This window comes from Crocodylus siamensis, chromosome 5 (genome assembly GCF_052110815.1).
Source record: "Crocodylus siamensis isolate JL-2025a chromosome 5, ASM5211081v1, whole genome shotgun sequence".
NCBI lineage: Eukaryota > Metazoa > Chordata > Crocodylia > Crocodylidae > Crocodylus > Crocodylus siamensis.
The window spans coordinates 128,817,984-128,843,246 of NC_143399.1; the positions used below are offsets into that span (position 1 = coordinate 128,817,984).

At 45.7% G+C, this 25,263-nt stretch overlaps 1 protein-coding gene across 2 annotated transcripts in view; it reads right to left on the reverse strand.

Moving 5' to 3' along the window:
- The window catches only part of PDCD6IP (programmed cell death 6 interacting protein), a 51,732-nt gene extending 42,773 nt beyond the window's left edge, over positions 1 to 8,959 (reverse strand). For both annotated transcript variants that reach the window (XM_090050322.1, XM_090050321.1), the window contains exon 1: positions 8,624 to 8,959. In XM_090050322.1, coding sequence (XP_089906448.1) covers positions 8,624 to 8,829 — 206 coding nt within the window. In that variant the 5' untranslated portion in view covers positions 8,830 to 8,959. The remainder of the gene's footprint in view (positions 1 to 8,623) is intronic.
- Between the last annotated feature and the right edge of the window lie 16,304 nt (positions 8,960 to 25,263).

A 25,263-nucleotide genomic window follows, 5' to 3' on the forward strand; every position in this document is an offset into this window, starting at 1 on the left:
TCAGAAGCTTAGGGTACAGCAGTCAAAAAACTTGAGGAATTTCAATCTACATAAATATAGCCAAAAATCTGAAAGTGGAACACAACTCTGTGCAAGGTCATGCTGGCATATAAACAGAGTGATCCCTGACTGCCATTTTATAAAGGGTTTAACACTATTCCAGCAGCTTTTACAGATTAATAGTCAGAGAATAAATTATGCAGGAACCCCAATACCAGAAAGGCAAAATAGAATTCTACAGAAGTCAAGAATAGAGTGAAAATTACAGGGAATTACTGAAAGCAGAAATTTTAAATGTCCCCTTAAAACTATGAATTGGTACACTACCTGATTTTTACCCTCTGTACTTTAATTCTAAACATCTCTTCTGCAAAAGAGCTTTTACTCATTCACATTTCAACCATAATTATACTGAGTTTTCTAATCTCATTCAAATCAAAGCTGTTTTTCAATGCAACCAAAAATATATATAAAAAAACCTTTCCTTTACTCGAAATCCAACCATCTATTCTTGCAACACTTCCAAAGGAGCTCCTCTATAGATTAGTAAAGATTAAAGAAAACCACTCTACCCAACAGACTCCATGCTCAGTCTAGAAGATCCCATTAAGCATCCTGTGATGCTTAGTTTCAGTTCTCAAACTGTGGATTTGTGTCTTGAGAGATAACATCCTTGTTAACACCAGTAAACAGATGAGAGATAACAGACCTGATTACCCACCCATCAGTCCTATTGTCTCTCTGCAAGTTTGTGTACCCAGACTGCAAAGTTTCAAGAAGATAAATTATTATAGGATTGTTGGGGGTGGAGTAGATATGGACAAGGAGGAAGAATCTAAAGATAAATGCAAGGCGCCTGGGGAAGTAGAAACAAAAGAGAAACGTTTTAAGCAGAATATTCCAGAAGCCTTAAGGGATATGTTTCTGAGTATAGCCTCTCCACTGATTTGAGATGTAGTGACAGAATGGTATGGTAGAAGGAAAAACCTATCATGGTTTCCCTTACTGGTCCTTGCAGGCTTACTAGGCCACAAAAGAGCCCCTGTTTGGGAATATTTTAATGAAGTTCCTCATTACAACAAAGAAATGCAAGGCCTGTTGCCCAAATGAAATATCATCATGAGAAGTGCTCTCTCTCAGGAGAAGGAAGCTGCTTTGAAGATGATGAATGTAACATGTCTGAACATGCAGGATCTCCAGGTTATTAAATTTTCTCATTTCATACTTCTTTCTTAAGGACTGCCTGTCTTTCCTGTCCATATCTTTTGGGTGGACTTCTGAACTAGCTGAATTCTCATTAAAATGTTTGAGCAAAACTATACTTGTTGCTTTATCGAACTATTATATTTTTAATGCAGTTGTGAAATTGTAAAAGGAAGATTATTTGATATCACTTCTAAAGTAATGCTGACTGCAATATGTAATACTAAATGAGAAGAAGTACTATAGTCAATGCATCAACTTCTTTTCTTCAAAAAGATCCATCCTCAACATATAGGATTCTGACTATCCATTTTCAACATTATCATGACTGTCTAGTTTCAGAGTTATCTGCTAATGATAACACAGTTCCAGTCAAATGTATGTCACATAGTAAGTACATCACTTGTAGTAAAAAGGGGAAAAAAAAAATCTCAATTATCCAGAAACAACCACAGATGCACGTTTGTAATAAGAACCAACAGATTACAGCAAGAGGTAACTGATGAAAAAAAATTCTCAGTTTGTTTATGCAATAAACTCTCCTTTCTCTAATGGTTGAGAACACACACTTCATTGATATGGTTCAGTCATTATGACCAGAATACAGTCCACCTGAGAGAGCAGATATAGCAGGCAAATTACTGGATAAAGTATATGACAAAGTAATTGAACAGTGTGCAAAAAGTCTTGAGGGAAAAATTGTTAACCTGAATCTTGATGGGTAGAGCAATGTCCACAATGATCCAGTAATATGTGCTTGTGTGAAAACACAAGAAAGGACTTCTTGTGTTTACAGAAACTATTGATACATCAGGAAATGCACACACGGCAGAATACTTATAAGAAATAGCAGTAAAAGTTATAACAGGTTGTGAAAAAAAAATTAAAATGTCTAGTATGCAGCTTTGTCACAGACAGATGAAAAGAAATCTCAAAGATGAGAAGAAATCTAAGTAAAGACTGTCCCAAGCTAATAACATATGGTTGCAGACCTCACTTGAAGCACCTCTTAGCCAAACACTTCAATGCTCCAGAAATAAAGGCTAATGTTGTTGAAACTGCAAAATACTTCCATAACAACCACTTTGCCACAGCTGCTCTGAAGAAAGCAGGAGGAACCAAACTAACTCTCCCACAAGACATGCAATGGCACTCAGCAGTGGACTGTTTTGAACAATATATTATGAGAACTAGCCTAATCTGATGCTAATTTATGAACACAACTGACAAAACAGGTGGAACTGTCATAGCCAAAGTTCTCAACACTGGGCTAAAGAGAAATGTAAATGTATGCTGACTATCCTGCAGCCTATTTCTCTAGCCTTGAACAAAGTGCAGGGAAATCACTGTTTCACTGCTGATGCTGTTGAAATCTGGTAAGAACTGTGTGAGACCTTGAAATGAGAAGTATGCAGTGACTGAGTTTTAAATTACAGGTATTAAAAAAAACAAATGGATCAAGCACTATCTCCAGCTCATTTTCTCGCCAATATTCTCAATACTCAGTACCAGGGTCAATCCTTAACTGCTGAAGAGGAGGAGTTGGCTATGACATGGGCATCCAGCAATCATCCCTCCATAATATCTATTGTAGTTGATTTCAAGGCTAAGGGGGTTATTCAAGAAATACATGTTTGCTGATGAAGTTTTAAAGGAAGTCACACCAGTGAACTGGTGGAAGTCACTTAAGCACCTGGATCCAGAGACTACTGAAGTGATACGGCTTTTAACAGCCGTAAATTCTTCTGTAGGTGTAGAAAGAATATTTTCTTCCTTTGGATTAATTCATTCTAAATCAAGAAATTGCTTGGGAACTGAAAAAGCAGGAAAGCTTGTTTTTCTTTGCCAGTCTATGAATAAAATGGAAGAGGCAGGTGAAGACTGAGTTTGCTGCATAAACCAGTATTTTAAATTTTTCATGTTGACCTGGATGAAATAAATCTATTTAATTTTTCTTAAAAAAAAAAAAAAAAAAAAAAAAACATTTCACATTTATAACTAAAAGAGTTAAAATTCAAAAACACATAGGCTTGTTTTGTTAAAATAATTATACATGTTGGTTGTTGAAGAAAAATACCCCAAATGCTTGTTGTTTTAGTTAAATAAAACAATGTAAATATCTGTTGTTTTTAGTAGCAGTTATTGTCATCTTCTTAAGACAGTGTGGCAAAAAAATATCCTTCAAATATTCATGATTAATCTAGTGAATTGGAAATAGTTCACGTCCCAAAGACTTCACAAGTATCTACTTCAATTAGCTTTGGTAAATAAAATAACCAAATCATAATTCAGTTTTCTGAGGTAGCTGCAAAATTAATCTGAAAAAATATCAAAACAAATCACTGCCTTAAAATGTATAGCGTGTACCTTTCAAAAAATAAAACCTACCTTTACCTCCAAGTTGTAAATAATATGTATTAATGTTATATCAAACAACAAGAATGCACTTTTCATAGAAAATAATGATTAAAATTGAGGCTTCCTGCCTTAAATCATGATTTAAATTGATTTGATTTAAATCAAATCCACTCTGGGACTAAAACCTTCAAGTCTGAAACTTCAGGAAAAAAAGGAAGGGAATTTCAGTTCTAAAATGTAATTTTTTTTTTAAACCACACCCAAATATTTGCAATTCAGTTATTTCTAGAGAAACCTTTCTACCCTAACTACAGATTCAAACCGATGCCTCAATCCTGGTCTTCCAATAAGATCAGGGGAATCAGGAGCTAGCAATTTTAAATATTAAAAACACAAGTAGGTTGCGTGTGTTCACATGTATGTACACACTGCATTTTACAGAAAGCTCAAGACTTTTTTCCCCCTAATCTACATAAACAAAGAATTGAAATGTTTTTTGAAGTTACAGTTATATGCCACATTCCATAAAGGCCAGCAGCAGGACAGCACTGACCTGGTGGAATTTATGGGAAAGTTTCTGCACACTGCTTATCTATCTTATGCCCCATTGCCAACAATGCTGAAAAGCTAAAACAGTAATGCCATTTTTATAAACTAAACAAAGCTTAGAAGTAGGCAGAAATGCTATTCAGTGAAGTCACGTTAATCATAATTTCTTCTAAAAGAATTAAATACATCAAAACACCCTCCAATGGAAGTTCTTGCTTAAATGCTCTAACATCAGTGAACCATATGTTTTCATGAGCTGTTCTGACCACCACTTTTCCACATAATGGACTTTCCAACTCATTAATTTCTTCCCTGAAATGACTACAAGTTAGTAAAGGTTTAAGAATACAACTTGCAGCACGCATTTTCTTCTGAGAAGCATTTAATATAATACAAAATGCTAGACAGCTGGTAATGTGATTAAATGGGGTTAAGTTTTCCCTTCTTCCATTGACACAGTCTACAGAATTTAAATCAGATATTATAGCCTCTAAAACAGGGGCGGGCAATTATTTCAGGCAGAGGGGCCACTTACTGAGTTTTGGCAAGCCATCAAGGGCCAAACGACAGGCAGCCATGGGCAGATAAATATACATTTTCTAAATTTTTTAGGGGCCCTGCAGGCCGGATAGAACGGCCTGGCGGGCCGTATCTGGCCCACAGGCCACATTTTGCCTGTCCCTGCTCTAAAAAATGAGACGAGTACTTAGCTGTGTGCTAGCCTGAAGTCAGGCAAAAGGCAAGGTAGATTTGCACCTTATCAACTAACTAAATCAGGAGGGGCATACATAAGTTTTCCTAAACAGTGGTTTGCTTCGTCAGATGCTGTGAAGGGACTGCAAGAAGAGCTTCTAAATAGAAAGCAGTGAAATCACCATTTAGAAATTCTGCTTCCTGCAGTCCGGTCATAGCATCTGATGAAGTAACCTGCTGCTTATGAAAGCTGATGCACCAGTGATTGAATAAGTCTCAAACACACCCAAAAACATGTTTGCAAATTAATCATGCACTATGGCAATGCACATTACAAAAAACCTATAATAAAAATACTCAACTCTGCTTAAAATCCTCACTTACTTCATTTACAAACTAACTTTGGTAAAGCACATTTCAGGCACAGTAAGTATAGATTTAAACTTTACCACCTTATGACATAATACGGGGGGGGGGTGTCAAACTCGTACAGCCCCATGGGCTAGACAAGTCACGCTAGGTGGCCAGTCCACAAGCCACACTGGGCTGCTGACCACCAACCCCCACCTACCGAATCCAGTATCCACTGTATCCGCTTTCTGGGGAATGCATCTCATCAGCTAATCTGGGACATGCACCAAACTGGCACCTATTCGGAGTGGCCAAAATCACAGAGAAACAGGAATGGTAGGAATCTCCAGAAGCCATCTAGTGAAAATCCCCTGCCTCAAGCAGGGTCATCCCTATCCAAACCACAATATACAAATCCACTCTCTAGACCATGGGTGGGAAATTATTTCAGGCAGAGGGCCACTTACTGAGTTCTGGCAAGCCATTGAGGGCCGGCCGCATGACAGGCAGCCAGGGGCAGATAAACATTAATTTTCTAAATTTTCTAGGGGTCCTGTGGGCCGGATAGAATGCATCTGGCCTGTGGGCTGCATTTTGCCCACCCCTGCTCTAGACTCTTGACCATACTACAGTGAATCCTGACCCTATACAAGACATAACAATTTAGCCTGTCAGAGGTAAAGCAGGGGGAACACAACAGTCAATGTCCTGCTGTTGTAACAATTGTTAATATATGCTCAAGAGATCCAAGGACAAGGGCCAAGGACCAAACCTCCCCACTACAGAGAAAAGCAAAAACCTGCAAAGTCCGTGCCAGTCTCACCATGGGGTAAAATTCCTTTCTGACTCCAAATACAGCAATTGGCTTGACCCTGAGCAGAGGGGCAAGACCCTCTAGCCACAAGCCTTGGTTGCAGCCAAACTCCAATGCTTCCAAGACTATAAAAAAGAATCCTGACATATGTAGAGGTAAGGGGGATGGTGGGGAAATTCCCTCCCACCCCATGCAGCACCTGCCAAGTGCAGAAGCAAAGAAATGGGCACCTCATGCAGCATAGTTCTGGACTGGCTGGGGCGGGCACCATGTGCAATGATGTCCTAGACTAGCTGGAGCATGTGATGAATGCAGCATGCACCCCAGATGGACCAGAGCCTCTGCATCCCGGACCCTGCACACAGGGGTTGTCTGGCACGCACCACATGAGTCAACTATGAAACTGAGGGGCAGCACTGGGAGTAAAATCAGAGTACTCTGCAAGCCATATCTGGCTTGCAAGCCATGTCTTTGACACCCCTGACAAAAAACACAGTTAGTAATTGAAGGCAAAAATCTCTATTGATCAGTACAAATGCCCACTAGAAATAGTCCAAATATATTTAATATAGAATTTATTTAATAAGAAAGAGAAAGTTTGTGCTTTTTAGCCAAAATGTAGAAAAATTTCAATGAGCTCTATTACCCATAAACTCAGCTTTATGAACATGCACTTAAGCCAGCTACATAAACAATCCTTTACTTTCTGGTTTAATTGCAAAAATGATTATTGTGAATAACTTTCTTCTTCAAAACATAAAACAAATAACTGTCAAGAGTGGGACAATGTCATTATTTAATAATGAATCACTATTTTCAAAAGAATGAGGCATCATTCTCACTAAAACACATTCTGAGCCAACACACCACCAGAACTCCTACAACATAGAGCAAAGAGAATTCTGAATTCATGACTGAAGTGTTTTATATCCCATTACTTCAACAAACCAGCTAACCAGCACACTTAAACTACCACATCTGGACCAAGCAAGCAGGCAATTAAATAAGTCATTAAGTAGGGAAACAACATTAAAAGCCATACAGTTTGATGCAGTAATTTATTTCTAGTCCCTTGCCACACTTCATCACTTTTTGATCTCTGAAGTTCCTCTGAACTCTGAAATTCCACAGCTTACACTAATCTACCTTATCCTTCAGAGTTCTGTCACTCATGTAGACAGCTTACACTACTTATTTAAGAAGCTTCCTAACATACAAAACAGGGCTTCTATAAATGTTTGCTGTGTAAAGGTGATCATTAAATATGCTGGCATAACCATAGCCCCAAACACAGTTATAAATATATTGCTTTCTTCACAAACAGTTTTCAGTCTCTAACTTCAGTAGGATTACTCATGGGCACAGAAATAGCCAATTAAATATTTGCAGAAAACATTTTAGGAATAGTTTCCTAAAGCTCTTACTTTTGTTTTAAGAAACAAGATGCTCAGATCTTACAAATCTACTGCACATTTCAGACAGCAACCTGGAAATAGGTCAGTTCAGTATCAAAGAACTTTATGTATAAGCCAGATAAGAAGTGTAGGGCACAAAGATGATGTGTTGAACAGGCGTGGGTTCAACATTGAAAAAGTCTTGTTGTAAGCCACTTTGAAGAGTTTCTTAATTAACTCCTTAATCATCTTCCTGTAATGATCAGGTAGCTTAAGTTGCTCTCCTAATTTTCAAAGCAACTTCCTGTTTAGAAGATCTAGGGGGAATTGGAACATGGGCCATTTGTCACATGAGCAAAAAAATGGGTAATATGCTGAGGTTCTTCCTGTGATATAACAAAGACTGTAACTGATTATGGCCTCTCACCCAGTCGAGGAGGAATGCAGTCACAAAGCACAAGTGCCAGTAAGCGTGATGTCACTTCCTAATCAGAGCTCACAGGACATGGGGAAACCTATAGTCAGTTCTGTGGGGATGACGAAAGCTGGGAGTGCTCACTTGGGGGAAGGAGTGGGTTAGCTCCCCAGGCAGCTCACTCCTGCTGCTCTGTAGGACCAACGCCTTTCTCCCGCCCCCTCTCCCAGCTGGCAGAGGTGGCCTCCTCCCTCAGGTGGCTCCTGCCATGGAGCCAACTCCTGTTCCTAGAGCACACAGGGTTTTTGGCAAAAGGGACCTAAGGGTGGGGTTCGTCACAAATCAACAGGTAGACAAGGCTCTTTGGAGGAATGTGATATCTTTGACTAGACCAACTAAATCAACAGGCAGCCCAAAGTTGCAGGGAGAACAAGGAGGGGGAGCAACACAACAAGGCAGCCACGAAGCTGGGGAGCTATACAACACCATCTTCACAACAAATGACGCAGCAGGCCACGGCCTATGGAAGCTCTTGCCCCTTGAAGCCAGTCAACCTCCGAAGTGTCACCTGGCCCCTTTTGCTGAAAGCAGGAAGGGGGATGGAAAGGAGGGGCCAGCACTGAGGGGGGCCACCATGCACCCCACAACAGTGAAAAGGAACCAGCAGGAACACACTGCACTAGGGAGGCTGTTGGGAACACCACTGAGGACGCCACAGCGAACAGCCTCCTGGGACAGAACCAGCAGGGAGCCCTTGTCCCACCCCGCAGAACCAGCGAGGAGCCCCGCCCCCTCCCCAACGGCCGGCCAAGACCTAGCGCCGGGCCCCGCCCCTCCCCTGCTGACCTCATAAGCGTCTCGAGAGAGCTCTCGTGTTTGTCGAGCGAGCGGCCGAGCGCGCTCTTGCGCAGCTTGTTGAGTTCGTCGGCGGCGCGGCAGTGCTCGGCCTGCGCCTCACCAGCCGGGTACGTCTGCTGGATGAACTTGCATAGCGGCTTGGCCAGGTCTACCTCCGACGCCTTCTTCAGCTGCACCGAGATGAAGTTCGTCATGGCTGCTCCCTGCAGCGGCACCCGAGCACCACCCTCCCCCCCCCGGCGGCACTGCTCGGTGGTCTCCTCCGAACGTTCGCAGCCGAACACTCCTGCCCGCACTTCCGGGATCCGCTGGCGCGCTGACCTCAACGCGTCACACGACCTCCCCCGCTCTGGCCCTGCCCCCCGGAACGTCATCGCCCGCGCCCTGCTTTCTCCTGCCCAGCCCCCACCCCGCCTCAGGCAGGGCGCCTGGGATGAGGTGGCAAGGCAGCCTCAGTTCCCAGAAGATACGGTCCCAATATAACACCAACCAATAATTAATGATAACAATAATATATTGTTTATATTAAAATATAACGTATTATTTATATTAAAATAAGTATCATTATCATCGCTATTAATTCTATAGCAATAACAACAAAAATGATCAATCATGATAGTAAAACCTGAGTGCTAGCATGACTGGCAGCCCTCCCCCACCCCCAGTGGCTATTAAAAAAAGGGAGAGGTGCTCTCAGGGGTGTAGGTTGTAGCCGTGTTGGTCTAAGCCAGGACATAGGCAGACAAGGTTCTTTAGATAAATCTGATCCCTTTTATTAAGCCAACTTAAATAGTTGGGGAAAAAAAATTTGCACCTTGAGAGGTGATCTCAAGAGCTCAAGTTTGGAACCAGCTCAACGTTTATGGAAACCCAAGTTCCTCCTTCCATCAAAATCTCACAAGCGCACACAAATGTGTCCATCCTCTGTGGAAACCCAGTCTCTCCATTGCATTTGCTAGATGAGGCATGGCCTAGGACCCTGTTACACATTACATTGATTATACAATTTCTTGGTGAATCATCCAATAAATTTCAACCAGGCACACGTGCAAAGTAAGTATTGCACAACTAACTGGTCAATCCCGCAATTTAGATTGGCCACATGTGCAAAGCAATTATCACACCATAAAAATGACACTGCCTAGAAAAAGAGCCAACCAGCTACAAAGTTAGTGCTTGGAAATGTGTAAAAAGGCAACAGAGTGAATATATCTTGCTTGTGAACCAAATGCAAGCTGGTTGGTTAATTCTCATGCCCTTGTTCTCCCCGTGCCATCCTCTATGGCTTGCTTTCTGATTTTTTTGAAGTTTACATTCAAGTAATATGCAGGAAGCTTCCCCATATCCAGATTTACCCTGAAGTCAGCATCAGAGCACTTAAGGGGAGGGGGCCTCCTCCCTAAATGCCAGACCATATACAGAGGGCAAAGAAAGGAACCCAAGTTGTACACAGTGAGCAAGGCAGAGGAGGAGAGCTGTGTGGAGGCACAGTGGCATGCAGGGCAATATACAGGTCAGGCTGCACAACCAAGAAACTGCACCTTCTTCCAGTAGCTGCTGCTGCTGGCAATATGCGTATGCAACAGTAGAAGTCAATATATGTATGCAACATGTTGCAGCAGGGTACAACTTGAAGCTTTATGTTGTTGCAGACAGTGAGGAAGGAGGGTGGAAAAGCAGTCTTCACCATTCTCTCATATGTTTAAAACTGCCAAAATACCATGTAATAAAACTACCAAGACTTTGGCACACAGGGTATGTCTGTGATTTTTCTCATTGATCCTATTAACTATTATAAAGGTTTCAGCACAGGATCAGAATCCCCATTTCTCTATAGCAGGGGTGTCAAACATATAGCCTGTGGGCTAGATCCAGAGGCCTGTGGGTCTCTGAAACCAAGTCACACAGCAGCTCTAGCCCCATGTTGCATGCAGTGCACAGGCTGGACCTGGTACTGTGTATGCTCCATGCAGCACAAGGAGTCAGCCCAGAATGTGAGCTGCATGCAGTGCCCCATCAGACCAGCCTTGCACGCTAGCTGCACCGGAGCCCAATCTGAACCAGTGTGTAGGGCCAGTCTGCAGTCCATGCCCGGGACCATTCCACTGTGCTGCTTAAAGCACCAGGTTCAGCCTGCATACCATGTGCAAACTGAGCTCCAGAATGAAACCAGTGGCACACAGGTTGGACTTAGCACTGTGGGTGCCACACGTAGCACAGGGGTTCAGTCCCAAACTGGCCAGAAACCAGCCCAACAACCCTCATCCAGGCCTGAATGAGTTAGACACCCTTGAGCTATGGCAAAACATATGGGAGTAAGAAGGGTGTGGAGAACTTAGGAATCGCATCAGATTCTTTACCTTTTCCTAGCCTCACTAGCAACTCAACTACAATTCTATACAATAACTATCAACATTTTTTTTGTTCAGAAAATGAGGAAATTCAATGACAAAGACAGAACAAAATACCTAAATTAGGGTTGCTTGGTGGTAGCTTGTTTTTCCATTATCCCACAAAGTAGGCTGTCACTTCCAAAAAGTTATGCCTCTTTAAACCTGTTGGTCTGTGCTACCCTATCCTGGCTTCTGCCTTATGTTTTCAAGAAATAATAACTTTTATAAACTAGGAAATTAGGAGTTAAGGTCCATGGAACCTTATTTTGCTCTTCTTGAACAATGCTTCCCTCCAGCTGTAACATTCTGCTTTTGAACTGAAGCAACGTATTTCAACTGTACAACTAAAAACAGCCTGATCCACAAAAGAAAGAAAAAAATCTACTTTTTAACCACTCATCAATATTAAGAACACAGTGCCACCTGGCACTGGGTCTTAGCTTAACCATCATTAAACTTGTATTAAATCTTCTACCCGGGCTCCACTAATGACATCACTTACACAATACAATACTGAAATGAGGTATAAATGTAGATCTCTTTCCTTTGATCCTTCATGTGGAATTAGGCAAAGGGGCATGGTCCTTGCTGATTGCTTGGTGTAACAATCATAGTACTACCAAATTGCTTCAAATAACTGTTCTACCATTTAATACAGCCACCTACCAGTGAATGTAGTCATTCCTGTCAGCTGTTGTTAGCTTCAGATGGGCAGAGTTAAGGTTGTATGCATATGTACCTTAACTCTTCATTTCACAGTTTTCAGAAATTTAGTTTTGCTGAACTCAGCATTCTGGGAGGACCTGAGATACCAATAGTTAACTCTAATGGTCTATTACTTAATATGTTGTCATTTTGTGACCAAATAGAGGGTGATACTATCTTACATTGAGGCTACCTAACACTTTCCATTAAAATATATTACTGCAAAAACCCTCAGTCTTAGCCTTCCATTCCTCCACATGGGTCTGGATGGCCCCTACCTACTGTGGGTGGAGAGAGTGGATCTGTGCTCCCACCTACATACGTCCCCATTCTCAACTTCTAAGTGCATGACTTCACAGCCTAAATTATTTGTGAGGGCTGGCAGGGGGTGGAGGGAGCACAGAATTATTAATTATTGTTACAGACAAAAGAATGGGCCCAATCTTGCTTCCATTTAATTGAGAGGTTTAATGGGGATTCAATAATTTGTAATCTAAAAGACTAATCCTGAAGATTCTTGCAACGTGCCTTGTAGGTCTCCAGTATTTAGTTCTCCTGGGATAAGTGGGATTACTCACAGTAATCTGCTTTCTGGACTGAGTAGAAAGTGCTCTAGGACTGAAACCTAAATAAAGATTTGCCCCAATAAAGAGAACAGCATTGCCTTTTTTTGGATCAAGTGAATAACCACTATTTAAGCCATTGCCTGCTTGGTTTTCCCTAGGTGGAGAAATTAAAATCAGTGGGCATTTATACAAGCAATCAGAAGGCACTGGAGCCAGCAAAGGCAAGCTACAGGGAAGAGGGGGGAGCCCCAGGATACTTTTTAAAGGCAATAGTGGGTGGCTAGCATACTGTGGGAAGCAGGCAGGGTGTGCTCAGCTGCCTCTGAGTGTCACAGATGGAGGACAACAGAAATTCACCATCGAGGGGAAAGGGCATTATCACAATCTGGAGATGATTGCTGGAAGCCCCTGGAAGGGGTGTGTGGGGCCCAGAGCATATCAACCTCTGCGGGGTTGGGGGGTGGCGAGCAGCTGGAGCTGGCAGCGTCTGGCAGTATCAGAGCTAGTGGCACTCAGCAGCAGCGGCATGTGGTGGCTGCAGCAGGGCCTATACAGCACTGTCCGTGAGGCCCCTCAAAGCACGGGGCCTGGGTCAGTCACCCCAATTTGCCCCCCCAGGTACACCTGGTGGAAGTCACAGAGGTGTCCTGACCATAAAGCCCCTGGTCAAGACAGAGCTCCTGGTCACACAGCTGCTGGCAGAGGGGCAGGTACACACTTGGACCCATACCTCTGTAAGTCCTCCACTTCTTCCAGCCATCCTGCCTGTCTGGCACTCTATCAGGTGTCTGGTCATCCCTGCTGACTCCCAGGTACTCTTCCAGCCTGCCCGTCACTCTAGCAGCCAGACCCTCACCCAGCCATGGATGCTGAGACCTCACGAGCACTACTGTTGACTACTGTCTGTCTATACAGACTAGCTCCTTCCTTCTCCAGAAACCAAAACCATGGACGCAACTGGAAGTACAGGGAAATGAGGAATCTCATTGCCACCTGGGACAAGGAGATGATCCAGTACCAGAAAGGACATTGCAACAGAGATATCTTTAAGCACATCCTGCAAATACAGATACAGGCCCAAGGCCACAACAGGAACTCATTGTAATACCATGCCAGTACCAAGTTGATGAGAAGTCATTTTAACAGTGTATATCAGGGCAGGCATTTATTTTGGGCAGAGGGCCACTTACCAAGTTATGGCAAGCTGTCAAGGTCCACATGGGTAGCCCCACCCCTTGACAGGTACCATGCCCCCTGGTCGCCATCGTGGGACCAGAAGTCCCACCCTCTAATCCCTGACCTTTGCCACCAGAAGTCCCTCCTTTTCCCCCAGAAGTACTCCTTTCAGCAAGGGGTTTTGCCATCTCAGAACCAGAAAAATACCAAATTATATTCTAAAAATCAAACATCTACAACATTCATTAATTTGATTTCAAAAAATATTTTTGTCCTGATTTGTATGTGTTTGTGTAGTGTACACAGAGGTGATTGCACAATAGCTTAAAATGAAATCTTACTCTTGTATTCTGTGGGGGCGGTGGAAGGCATGGGGAATGGGTATAGGTTTGAGGGGGGCCAGTGGTGATGCATAGACGGTACAAAGGGGTGCATGTGCACCCCTTCAGAGTTCCAGTGTACCCCATGACTGGCTGTGCTTGCCACTTAAGTGAAAGGCAGGGGAGGCAGACGGGAGCACCAGTGCCCACCCTGCAAGTGCCAGCTGATCACTGCTGCCACTCCCAGAAGCAGCCACAGCCACTTCCGGAAGTGGCTGCAGCAATAGGCCATAGTGATCAGCTGTTGCGGGATCAGCCATGGGGGGGTCTGGTCACAGGAGGGGACATCTGCCCCCCCCGACTAAGGCGGCACCAGTCGCCCATGTGGGGGGCTGTAGGTGTGTGGGGAGGGTGTGAGTGTATGTGGGGGGTTTGTAGAGGGTGGATAGGCGTGGGAGCTGTGCAGTGAAGGAGCATGTGGATGTGTGTGTGGTTATGTGAGGTGTGGGTAGGTATGGGGTTGGTGGGGGGATGTGTGTATGGCAGTGCAAGAGGGAGTGTGCATGCATGTGTATGGTGGGGTGTGCTTGTGCTTTGCAAGCTTTCAGCAATCAAAACATTTATTGAGCTCTGCAGGCAGCCACAGGTGTGACTGGCAGAGAGCACACCATGGTCAGGGACAGACAGCAGATAACAGGAAGATAACAGCTAGAAAGAGAACCCCACCCTCCTTTGCCCAAAAGCCCAACTTCCTATCTTCCTTCCTCCCTCCCTCCCAGTTTGCCTCCAAACTCCTAAAACGGGACACGTGATGGCAGGAGTCCTGTTTGGAAAAACAGCATCACAGAAACATTATCTCAGCTGCTCCACTCTCACAGTGAGGCTGACTCCCTTGTTCTGCACCTGCAAAGCCTGGTAGAAGGTACATCTGCACTTTTGATGCTCCCCTCTATTCTGAGTCATGGATAAAGTCATTTGGGGACTGGCTGATAGTGATTCTTGTGGTGTGGGCACTCACAGCATGGACCCCTCAAGGCAACCTCCCAACTTCCATCCATCAGTCATGAACCCAGCCCAGGAACAAATGACCCCCGAGCCCCAAACCCCTGAAAGTAAAGCAATCCTTTCCCCCAGCCACTTCCAGAGTACTCTTAGTAGAGGAATTGTTCTGGAATGACAAGTGTGGAACATGGCAGGACTCTTGCTAGGCAGCAAGGATCATGGGAATTACTTTCTTGGTCAGGTCACAGGCTGAGCAGACCATCAGGAGCATTGGTGATAGCTAACTCATTCTGAGGTGTCAGCACTTCATAGCAGAGCCATAGGTACCACAAAGCAGATGGCCTCTCTCCAGTTGTTGAGATGTTCCTGGGGGACCTTGTCAAGCAGCAGGAGCACAGCATAGTGGCTAGGGCTCTCCCGGGACAACTGGAAAAGCTCATAACTCCACACTTAGCTGACTTCTAATAGGAAAATGTTTGGAGCGTAGAAATGTATTGTCAGGGGACAGGGCCCAGGTGCCACTTCTGAAAGGGAAGGAGGCGTGAAAAGCCCATTGTCCCAGCCAGGTCTCACCCAAACAATGTCAGGGCCAGCACACTGCTCCAGGAGGGGCCCAGCATTGAAATCGTCTCCTGAAAGGGAAGGAGGGGGGAAGAAAACATTGTAAGAGCCACACTGGCATTCCCCACAGTGGTGATTCCCTGCCCTTTCTGTTGATGGTACAAGTCTCCTCTGAAATTAGTGTCCCTAGGCCTGCTGCAGGAATAGAGCAATTGCCCATTGTGGTGCCTGCAGAAGAACCCACCCAGACCGTTCTTCTTCGGCAAGCCTTCCATTTCCCCTCCTCCAAACTGCCTGCCTGCCTAACTATAGTACAGCTGAGACACTGGCCCCAGGAGAGAGAAGGGTCACCATAGATCCCTAGGTGTGTCTGCATGTGTGTCCTCCTGAATGTTGAGAGGGTCTGAAAAGCCTCTCTTTGTACTTCATTGTTATTACAAAAAGTTTCAAACTAATAGAAAGGTCCTGTGTCTCTCATCTGCAGATGCCACACCTGTGTGCAGGAGGCTGGCTCATAGCGAATGGATGGTGGCTCAAGGGTGGGTGGCTGAACAAATGCAGAGTATATGAGACGTGTGGAGATGCCAGGGAAGACAGACAGACATGTAACAGGCTCTGATCACAGCCTGTGAGCTCAGGGCACACACCATGAACTCCTGGCATCAGAAGCTATGTGCCTTACACGATGAGAGACTAGAGCAAGAGAATGGACAAGCTGGGCATTTCTTATACGAGGGCTGTTTAGGTGTAGGTGTTGGACAATTTGTTGCACAGAAAATGGGATGCTTAGAAAGACTGACACAACACTTCCATCAATAGTCAACAGAAAGGCTTTACTAATTAAATAAGTTCTTACAGGAAAATGACAGGTAGGCTTATTGCAATCTACAAACAAAACAAGCTATAATCAAGCTTGTACTTTACACTATTAGCTGTAATAGTGGTTCTCTCACCAACACAGGCAAGGAAGCAGTTCTGGTCTTTGCAGCTTCTCACCAGGCGTGGATCCATTGCTGAGGGTGGTCAGCTGTGCACAGGTTATGATGGGTCAGCGTGGTGTTTCCCTTCTGGGATGAGCACTCCTTGCTAGCAGCTTTCTTCTTCTCTTATACACATTCTTCAAAGCATATTTCTCTTCATGGGTTGAAGATCAGGGTCCGGACAAAGCTGGTAGGGTGGCAGGTTATTGTTCTTTGGTTATAATGTGAATGTTTGCCTTTTGGATCCATCTCTGATTCTGGGTGGGTGAAACTGACATGCACAAAAACCCTCGATCACTTCAGAGATTTATCATTTGCTTAACTATGCTTAAGTATGGTTTGATTGCTTGAGCCCAACACCCTAAACCTGAGGTACGCTACTTCATTTAATTTCAGCAGGACTTGGTTATTTGAATTGAGCACCTTAGACCCTAAATTGTACGATAGCAGGGCAGAACCCCAAATATTTTCCAACTGGCAGAGACACCTAGATTTGCAAGGAATGTGATAGCAAGGGAGAGGTAACAACTCTGAAAGGGGAGCTTATTCATAACCAAATTAGAGTAGTTGGTCATGGGTTGTACTTGATACTAGAGCCAGAGATGAGATTAACTGTATTGTTATGCTTCAGGTAGTCCCAATCACGAGTTTATATTCTTGTGCAAAAAGGCACTGATATAATAACTTAGTTATTTAAATTTCACATGTAGGTCCTGTGGAAGAAATCAAACTTCGCGCTGTGGTTGAATCAGAACTAACAGAGCCAGCTTTTCTATATTTAGGGTTATACTGTGATCACAGGGAGAATTCCATACAGCAAGGGGAATCACCCACTTGTCTGTTTCAAAGGATTTCTCACACTCTAAGTTTACAAGCATATTTATACTTAAGACAGAGAAAGAGATAAAAAATACGACCTTGGAGAAACAAAACAATAGTAAATTACACAGAAATTTAGGAAGTTTACTTAAACAAACCATCTGTGCACAGGGTAATATATCAAGATAACCTAAGGATAACCCAAGGCATGCAGGATTTCTTATCTCAGAACATTTAACTGAAATAAGTAGTATCAGCACCTCTGGTTTCTGTCTGTTTTTCTAGTCAAATAGGTCAGAAGCTCAACTAAATTTACTCTTACAGTCTGGACAGGCTCTGCATCCAGCACAGGAGCAAGCCACTGCAGCACATGAACAGGGGCTTCAGATGTCTAACTGCTGTTTGAATGAGATGAACCACGCTATTGCGGAGAGAGAATTTATGCACACAATCCTGAACCACTTGGTGTCCATGCATGACTGGTATCAGCTCTCCATCCTGTGCGGAGCGTGGTGGGGCAGGCTGATGCCCAGCCCCCCACAACATACCGAGCCACACCCCAGGGACACTTCCTTGGGGCAACAGGAATGGAGGTCCCACAGTGTGGATCTCTGGCTGGGGCCAGTGGGGGAATGCTTCCCAATGTGTCCTGACTGAGAGATGCTGGGGAGCAAAGAGGACACATGGCATGTGGGAGACACTAAGCCGTAGTCCAGGGATCCTGAAAGGCATCCAACATTGCCCACCCATCCCCATTGGCTGCTATGGCAATGTCTCCTGGTTCACAATTTATACCACCTGTCCGTCAGCCGCCTCCAGGCCCATAGTTCATGGGGACTGGGATCACCTACCTACCCAGCTTCTACATAGAGGAGTCCCTGTTCTTCAATCCTGAGGTCAGGGTGTAGTGTGCTAGGTGAGAAGCCCCCGTGCTCCATCCCCTCCAGGGTTCTTTTTTTCCCTCAGTTCTGGCCCTGCACCGAAGCCCCTGTGACAGGTCACCTTCCCCGGCACTATCTTTTTGATCATCTATGCCTCACGTGGGGTGCCCTTGGGGCCTGTTTTGTAATTCTTCAGTCCCTCCCTAATCTTTCCTGCCACGTCTTGATGGAATTTTTATTTTTTTTGAGCAGGAGACTGCCTATTATTCTGGGTATGTTGTAGTCTTGCTTATTATGGCTTAACCCCTGTTTCCTCTGGCTAGGCCTCCCTGTCCAAACCCACTAAACAGGGTTGGACTCCGAGGCTCTAGCTTTTCCTGCTCCCTTATAGTGCATGGTACTCCCCTGCCTTAAGGCATGGGAGCCGGACCCACAACCAGTAGGTTGCAGGTTCAAGACCCAGGCACAACCTGAACCTGCCACTGTTTGTCCAAACAAACAAAAAAAGAAACTACAACTGCACTCTAGTGTACCTGGAGTTTTTAAAATAGTCCTTCAAATACCGGGGTTCATGTCCCCCAAAAGCTGCGCCCTCACTGGCGCCGGTGTCTGCTATGAAAACTGTGCCCTCACTGGTGCCAGGGTCTGTGCCCCCCCCCAAAACTGCACCCTCAGTGGTGCTGGGGTCTGTGCCTCTCCCCCCGCCCAAACTGCACCCTCACTGGCACTGGGGTCTGTGCCTCCAAAACTGCACCCTCCCTGGTGCCAGGTACCCACTCTGAAGAGGGTTCCGAAAATGAGGCCTCCTCTGACCCCAATACCCTCTCCCAAACCACCGGTGTTATCCAATAATCACACACAAAAAAATAATAATAGTAATCAATGCAGCGTCAGCTTACATGAACTCTCTTCGAGTCTTGGCTCCAGTTTTGGTTGTGGATGCAGCAGTCACCTCATGGGGATTTCGTAGCTTCCCTCTTCCCGCCAAGGACCGCTGCCCAAGCTTCTTCCTGGAGCTCTCGGGGGGCTGCTTCCCCTTCAGCTGCTGACCTCCCTACTGCCGTTCCATCCAGGGTTTTTATAGTCTTGCCTCTTCCCGTCAGCTGACTAGCTGTCCCAGTTCAGCAATTAACCTCTTCCTCACCAGCCCTCCATGCCCAAAAGGTTCTGGCCTTATAGGGGCGCACCTTTTTCCTTGTGACAGGGTTTGGGTTCCCTGTCACAGCCCCCCCATCCCTGTCCTAACTGGCCCTTCCAGGGTTTCTCCCCCTGTCTCCAGTCCCTCCATACACCCTCCCAAAGGTTTGCTGGTTTGTGTTAATTGGGAAGAGGGAACATGTTCAGCCACAGGCAATGTTCAGCAGGTTTTCTGTATCATTAAAAAATATTTTGGCAGCTTGAACATTATTAACTGAGGCACATCTCTTCCACATTTCTGCAAACCTTGTTTTCTGCCCCTGGGACTGGAAGCTTATGGCTCAATGCCAAGGCAGGGGCACTTGGAGCCCATTGCTCCTATACCTTGGTCCCTGATCAATGAGAGTGAGGAGGCAGTTGGCCAGGGCTTCATGGATATGATCAGTCTCCCATTGTGTAGTGCCAGAGCTCTCAACATTGTTGGAGAGCTCACCCCTGCCCTATCCCTGCATCATGTGTGCTTGCACTGACATGCCCAGTTAATCTGCTGCACTTCCTCAGTCCAGGATTCACAGGATAGCTAGTCTATGGCTTCACACACATTGTGGAAGACAAATGCAGTGATGATGAGTTGCATCAGGTTTTCCTTGTCCACCTCGAGGCATGCACTGAGAGTCCACCAGTGAGCCTAGAGGTGGACAAAAAAGTACTCTCCACTGCCATGCAGCACCTGCTCAGGAAGCAGTTTAAGTGCTTCTTCCACCATATGGATGTGAGTGCCGTCCATGGTATCCATGCAGTTGGGGAAACCCATGCATCAGAAGCCAGCTGCCACCTCCTGCAGGTGGATGAGGTAGATAAAGCAGTTTGCCAGGGCATCTTACATAACGAGGCAAACCTCCTGGATGGTCTCTCCAGCTATGGACCTGCCCACACTGAACTGGTTGACAACACAGTGGAGACTGCTAGGGCTGGCCAGCTTCAAGACACCCACTTCTCTGGAGTGAGGGTTGGCTGCATGACGATGTCCTGGAGTGCAATGTAGGGAGCCATCCGGGAAAGGATGTCCATCAAGGTGGCACGATGCGTGTGGAAGATCTGGAGCCATAGTTTGTCATCCCAGGTCCCCAGGATGATCTGCCCCTGCTAGTCAGTGCTGGTGGGGTGGGCCCAGACCCTGCACTCAACAGTCTGGAGGTGGTGCCAGAGTATGGCACTAAGATGGCCTCATCTTAGTCTGCCTCTTACTTTCTTGTGGCTAAGTCAAGGATGCTTGGTGGGCACAAAGGGGGATGCCAAGATGCAGGACTGATGGCAGTGTGTTTGTTCCCATGAGGGCACATGGCCAGGGCCACCTGCTGCCACATCAAGTTCAGCTGGGTGCATGTGAAGTCTCATAGCCTCTATCCAGTGAGAGTCATGCAGGGCAATCAGCAGGATCCATGGCAGCTCCTAGGTCTCCCTGCTTGTGCACAGGAAGCGGGACACCATGATATGGTGAAGGATGGCTAGAATGCATAGTAAGAAGACTGTGATGATAGCAGGGAGTTGTGCATATGTTCACCCTGGCTCATAGGCGGAGAGAACAAAAAAACTGGGGGGGACGGGGCTGAGCATGTGCTTGTATGTGCAAACGCACCACCTCACCCATGGGAAAGGGGACCCACCTTGCATCATTCCCAGGAAGAGCCTGGCACAGCTTGGCAACTCTTCCAGAGGGGCAGTGCTAGAGAGCCAAGGGGGTAGGACATGTGGCCTCTGATCGTTGCATGGGGCAAGGGCAGGCTGTAGCTATGGGCTGCTCCCTGCCTGTGCACCACACTGCTGCCATTGGAAGCAGTACAGCTCCTAGGCAGGCCAGGCAGCAAGGCACAAGGCACCGTGCCACACTGCATTCAAGGGCAGCAGCTAGGCAAGCAGGCAGGGAGCAGGCAGATCCCAGCCTGCAGCTGCAACCTGCCCTTGCCCTGTGCACAGAGCGGTGGGCCACGTGCTTCCCCCAGCTCCCCAGTGCTGTGCTTGTGGAGGAGCCACTGGGCTCTGACTGTCCCATGACCCAGCCTGGCCAGGGCCCTATTTACCATGAATGGGGCCCTGGCTGGATCAGGTTATGGGGCAATAAGAGTCCAGCTGCCCATCCAGGGGCACGATGCTGGGGAGCCAAAGAGCAGGGGGAAAACGTGTCCTCCCTCCCCCAACTCCCCCACATGGTGCACACAGCAGTGGGAGCTGCCCGCCCATGACGCTGAACGAGATACGAATGATTTGCCTCTGCCCTTATCCCACTCCCGTCTGCACTGTGGGGGTCTAGATCTACCCCCTCCCCCAAGCCCAGGCAAAAAGGCGACTGAAAGAAACTTACCTGCCTGTTGAGCCGGCTGCAAACCTGGCTGCACAGGATATGTGAGCGTGCCCGCCCCTCCCCACTGCTGCAGCCAGGCTGCCCTGGGGCCCTACCTGCGGCCTGCATTTGGGGAGGCTGAGCCCCGTTAGCCCCCACCCCCTTCTGCAGCCTGTGTCTTGGCTGTCATGATGAGAGCCCTCCCCATCCAGCATAATCTGTGTCCACTGTACCTGCAAAGCATCTTGACAGCATGAGTGTGTTGCCAGCAGCCCTGGCTGCCACACTGGAAGCTGGGGAGAAGTGGGGGCTGCACTGGGCTGGTGCATAAGTACCAGTCCAGTTCCAAAGAGAAACATGGGATGTGGGCAAAATTGCCCAAAATTAACCCTCACAGGGAACCTGTATACAAGTTCCCCAAGGCACTCTACCCTAGAGCGTTTTCATCTAATAGCTGATTTAATAAGGGTGAATTTTTCACATGATCAGCCATTCTAAAAGTGCTCTGCAGCCACAAACATCTGCTGTGTTACAATTGTACAATTGCCCACTTTTAGGGGCCTCATAGTGCAAAAAACATAACTTCCATAAGCATGAAGGATTTCCTTGATGCATTTCTGTTTATTTACAAAGGCTGCACCCAAAGTCTTATTTTTCAGAACACCGTCAAAACAAACAACAGCAAATACTTTCATGTCCCATTCTGCATTTTCATTAATATTATACAAAAAAGAAGAAAGTCATTTGCTTCTGACCTTCATCCCAGGACTATGCTCACCACTGCTTTCTCACTTTCTACTTCCCTTTTGTTTTCTGCCTCCCACACATACAGCTGCAACCAGTTTGCTAACCCCTGCATTTTTCCTAGGGAAAAAAATCTCTCTTCCCACACAGTTTAGTTTCTCATCAGTTTTGTCATGCAGTAGCTTCCAAATGTTTCTAGCTTTCACCATTTACCCAGAAAGTGATTAGCACCTTTAATAATGTCTCAGATTGTCTATGTATCAAATATGACAATGACTAATAACTTTCAACATAAAAACAAATAATTAAAGGGAGTGGATAGAAAAAGGCAAGAACTCTAGCAATGAGATCATAAAGTTACTTCGGAGACTTAGTATCCTTTAGATGGAAACTACTTTACTGATATGTTCACTGATAATTTGTATTTCTAACCCTTCCACCAGCATAAAGTCCACTCCACATAAAGTCTATCTATGGTGGAATAAATCACCAAATGTGAAGCAAACACATACATCAATGCAGGATTTGCTCTCTTTTGTAGGTTAATTATTTACTGAAACTATTTTGTACTTCTGTAGTATTCTCTTATTTGTTATTGCATAGAACTTTGCAAATGTGATTATTGGCCTCCTAATGCAGCTGAAAGAGGAATATTATTTCCAAATCTACAGATAAGGAAGCCACATGATATACAGTCAGTAAGTATCAGTCTAGGAACTTCTGACTCAGTCTTGTGCTTTAAACACCTGACCATACTTCCTTTAAAAAAAAAAAAAAAATTATGACTACTAGCATTAAATGGAACTTTATGAGGAGACTCAGTTACAACAGCCCAAAATCATTATAAGCATGGCTGCACTGTGCAACATAAACAGGATTCAACTGTGCTTTAAGAATCTGCCACAGCCATTAATATATTCAATTTCAGGGTAAACAGAACATTAGATGTCCCCAGATTCTTCCCCTATCATAAATTATGTATATATAGGACACAACGATTTCTCAATAGCATTTTTAAGTCAGATATTCCTCTCTCTTTTAACTTACCCTTTCAAAATGCTACAGTATTTCCTCTGTCAGTGTGAAGGCACAGAGGAAAGTAGAACATTGTGGAAACTGAACTTTTGCACATGCCTGGTATTTCTTACCACTAGTGCGGCCATTTTCATTCACATAAGATGCCTGTTAAGGCTGTGCGAAATTTCGACAGGTGTTTCATTTCAAAGCCGTTTTGACTTGTTTTGAGCTTGAGACAGCAAAATCCAAACAAAACTAAAGGCTTCAAAACAGCTTTGAAATGAAGCAAGGGCACTCAAAACATTTCAAAATTTTTGAAATGTTTCGAGTTTCAAAGCCAGGCATGCTTGCAACTAAGCAGAAACTAAGGCGAGGGAGGGGGAAGAGCAGGAAAGGACTGCACCGATATTGACATCTAGCTTCTGGTTCAATCCTCTAACTCTGTCATCATTTCCTCAGCTGTTCCTGGGGGAGCGTGGGCCCTCAGTCTGCACATGGGGTTTCAGCAGGTTGCTGCTGTAGGCTGGAGCCAGCAGCAGCTGCTTAGCACAGCCCGCACTGAATGCCAGGAAGACTGGGCCCCAGATTGCAGCGGCAGACTGCTGAAACCCAGGTGTGCAGATCCAGGGGCCTGCACCCCCCAGGAAGAGCTGAGGGAATGATTAGTGAGCTGGGGAATCGACCCAGGGTTTGGGGAATCAACCCAACGTCTGGGAAAATCGAACCAAATTCAACATTCCCCTAGTTCCCGGTTCCCCTAGCTCTTCCTAGGGGGCATGGGCCCCTAGATGATGCGGGATGACAGCAGGTTGTCCTGCCAGCTGGGGATGGCGGCAGCTCTGGGCTATTTCTCTAGCTGGCAGCAGCAGGCTGCTGAAACCCTGCATGCAGATCTGGGGACTGTGTCCCCTGGGAAGAGCTGGGGGAGTGATCGGAGAGCTGGGGAATTGAACCGGCAACTCTGGCTGACATGTGGAGCCTCCCCAGCTCTGGGACACCATGCAGCATCCTGCCGAGCTGTGCTGCACCTGTGCCATGGTGTAGTTGCCGTGCAAGTCCCAGGCAGGGGGGCAATCCCCGCTGCCCTGCTGTGTGCAGGGCGGCTCTGCCATGAACCTTCAGAGGCCCCAGTCACCTCTTCCAGAGCTGGTGAGTGTGGGGCTTTTATTTTATTTTTACTTTTTAAAAAATCTCCATACTCACTGGCTGCACAGCATGCGGATGACAGCATGCTGCCGGCTGGAGTCAGCGCCATCACCAGAGTCTGCCCAGCGCAGCCTGTACTGAGCACTGGAAAGAACCCAGTGCTGGCGGTGGCCCCAGCCGGCAGCGGCACCCTGCTGTTACCCCGCATGCAGATCCAGGGGCCCACACCCCCCAGGAGTGCTGTGGGGCTGTGCCAGACTCCTCCCAGGGAGAACAGCCCCCAGATCTGCATGCGGGATGACAGCAGGCTGCTGCTGCCAGCAAGTGATACAAGTTTTGCTTTGAACAGTTTGAGCTGCAGTTTCACAAAAAACCCTGCACCTATCTCCTTGAAACTTGGCAGGCTTTATGCTCATAGATGGGGCTACTGCCTCAGCAATTTTCATCTGAATCAGGCAGGAAACAACAAAGTTATAGGCATTTTCATGATTCCCCATTATAGCCTATGGGTGAAACCTACAAATGCATCAAAACAGCAAAATAGTTTCAATGAAACAAAACAGAACAGTGCTTCAAAACAGTGAAACAAAACACTGTCCCTTAGAAACAGCGGAATGGAAGTCAAAGTGAAACAGTGCTGTTTTGCACAGCTCTAATGCTTGTATAATTTTGGATAGAGGTTTTTTGATAACATTCCTTGTGCTTGAAGTTGTAATCTTCTGCTACATCACAAGTATACCCAGACCAATTAACCCCAATACCTCAAATGAAAAACAAGCAACAACAGGAAATAGCTCCAACTTCTTCATTTATTAGGTCTGTTTACATTGTTCTTCCTAC